The 3015-nt window shown below is 32.8% G+C and overlaps 1 protein-coding gene across 1 annotated transcript in view; it reads left to right on the forward strand.

Moving 5' to 3' along the window:
- Window positions 1–3015, forward strand: part of LOC106468881 (rho guanine nucleotide exchange factor 25-like) — a 28851-nt gene that overhangs the window by 21299 nt on the left and 4537 nt on the right. The window contains exon 11 of the mRNA XM_013929330.2: window positions 1883–2068. Coding sequence (XP_013784784.1) covers window positions 1883–2068 — 186 coding nt within the window. The remainder of the gene's footprint in view (window positions 1–1882; window positions 2069–3015) is intronic.

The raw sequence follows: 3015 nt of genomic DNA on the forward strand, positions 1-3015 counted from the left end.
AATATTATCATAAAGGTCTTTGTGGCTTCATCAGGGTTACTACATGCAAATGTTTGATATTAGAATATTATCATAAAGGTCTTTGTGGCTTCATCAGGATTACTACATACAAATGTTTGATATTAGAATATTATCATAAAGGTCTTTGTGCCTTCATCAGGATTACTACATACAAATGTTTGATATTAGAATATTATCATAAAGGTCTTTGTGCCTTCATCAGGGTTACTACATACAACTGTTTGATATTAGAATGTTATCATAAAGGTCTTTGTGGCTTCATCAGGGTTACTACATACAAATGTTTGGTATTAGAATATTATCATAAAGGTCTTTGTGGCTTCATCAGGGTTACTACATACAAATGTTTGATATTAGAATATTATTATAAAAGTTGTTGTTTTTTCTAAACTTTTTATCAAAATGTGTTATTTTGACATTTTTTATAATAAACCAAACAGATAACAGTGATCGAATACCCTATGCAACAGACAGTGTTACTTTGACACTTCTTTTGTGAAATATTCTACTTCAAACGACAGAAGCTGTTACTTCGTTAATCTATATAATTATGTCAACAGACAACAAAAATGTACTAAAAACGTCAAAGTGAGAATGCTACTCTACAATATATCACGTAGACTTCCTATTTCTAACTATTTTGATAAAAGTTCCAAAGTGCTAGCTCAGTTATTATAGGTTTTATGGAGTATGTTATTCAGTTATTATAGGTTTTATGGAGTAAGTTGTTCAGTTGATATTGGTTTTATAGAGTATGTTATTCAGTTATTATAGGTTTTATGGAGTAAGTTGTTCAGTTGATATTGGTTTTATGGAGTATGTTATTCAGTTAGTATTGGTTTATGGAGTAGGTTGTTCAGTTAATATTGGTTTTATGGAGTATGTTGTTCAGTTAATATTGGTTTTATGGAGTATGTTGTTCAGTTAGTATTGGTTTTATGGAGTATGTTGTTCAGTTAGTATTGGTTTTATAGAGTATGTTGTTCAGTTAGTATTGGTTTTATGGAGTATGTTGTTCAGTTTGTATTGGTTTTATGGAGTATGTTGTTCAGTTAGTATTGGTTTTATGAGTATGTTGTTCAGTTAGTATTGGTTTTATGGAGTATATTGTTCAGTTAATATTGGTTTTATGGAGTATGTTGTTCAGTTAGTATTGGTTTTATGGAGTATGTTGTGTGAAGAAACGAAACATTGACATTAAAACTGTTTTACACCACACAACTTTATGCCCCTTATATGAAATATATGTTCCATTTTCCCACTAACATATTAAGCTGTTGTAACCTAGGTTTGTGAGCTCAGGGACTGAATGAAACTCTTCCTTAAAAGAGGTCTACAAGAAGTAAAGTTAAGTTCAAGTGATATTTTTACACTTTTATTTTAAAGAACTGGAACCTCGTATGGATGGGGCTGGTTAACTGCCACCAGTTAAAAATACTTATCATAATATTTAATTTAATGATTTATTCAGCTTGTTGGATAATATGTGAAATATCCAGTTAGTTTAAAATTGGAATTTGAAGAAAAAAATACTTTTAAACGAATTTAACGACAGTTAGTGTTCACGTACTATTCTGTTAAACTAAAATTAGAGGAAACTCCTTATAAAATACTCTAAGTGATCTGTTTGAAGTATAACTTTCAATGAATCGAGATTCATTGTATTTCTATGGGTTTAAGCGAACATGATTTATTTAGTATTGTATTTTTTTTACTGGTGCATTAACAGCTGCTAACCCTAAAGTTCATTGTTTTTCTATTAGGCGGTACTTTGAATCATTTTGCACGTTGTATAGAAACGAAAAGCAACTTTGTGATGTTCTTACTATGTACACAACTGTATGTTTTGATGAATTAACAGGGAAAGATTACAGCTCAAGGAAAACTATTGCGTCAGGGAAAGCTGATGGTCAGTGACCCTTCTTGTAACGGTAAACTCAAAGAGAGACAAGTTTTCGTCTTTGAACAGATAATCATCTTCAGCGAACCGGAGGGAAAAACAACCCAATTCTATCATCCAGTCTACTTCTATAAAAATCACTTGATGGTAAGATGAGTTGTTATGAAACTTTTTCAGTATTTGTGTATAAAAGTGAATCAGATCAGAATGAATATTATTACGGTAAACATTTATCATAATATATTGTTGTTGTGTTTTTTTTTGTTTTTACACTCTTAGGAAACATGTCTGCTTTGTTACAATATGTTTTACCCGAAAAATAGACGGTTTAGCACCAGTAATTAAGCTAATAATTAAAATTACCAACTTTGTCTCACGTGAATAGTCTTTGATTTTCATATGTATATTTCGTTGTGTTTATGTATATAATCACTCTGATTGCGCCAGGCATTTTGGTTTAAAACCAGGGACAGTCAGGGATCATTCGATACCTCTTCAACTCACAAGTGGTTTAAGGATTTTTGGGTATCCCAGCCGATCGGATGAGCCCTGGTATTTGGCGAAAGGCCTCGTCAGCACTGGATATGGCAGGTGTAGTGTGGCTGACATATTGTAACGAATCTTCGTTTGCTTTCACTCCTAGGCTCCTAGAATTACATTGTTCAAATATGGGGTTCGATTCCTCACAGTGGACGGCACGAATGTGACCTGTTGTATATCGTTGCACACTAAAACAAGAAACACACACACACACGCCTTGTTCTACATAAATGGAAAGTAATGATCGTTGCACACTAAAACAAGAAACACACACACACACATGCCTTGTTCTACATAAATGGAATGGAATGATCGTTGCACACTAAAACAAGAAACACACACACACACACCTTGTTCTACATAAATGGAAAGTAATGATCGTTGCACACTAAAACAAGAAACACACACACACACACACATGCCTTGTTCTACATAAATGGAAAGTAATGATCGTTGCACACTAAAACAAGAAACACACACACATGCCTTGTTCTACATAAATGGAAAGTAATGATCGTTGCACACTAAAACAAGAAACACACACACATGCCTTG

Source organism: Limulus polyphemus, unplaced genomic scaffold, assembly GCF_000517525.1.
Source record: "Limulus polyphemus unplaced genomic scaffold, Limulus_polyphemus-2.1.2 Scaffold3203, whole genome shotgun sequence".
NCBI lineage: Eukaryota > Metazoa > Arthropoda > Merostomata > Xiphosura > Limulidae > Limulus > Limulus polyphemus.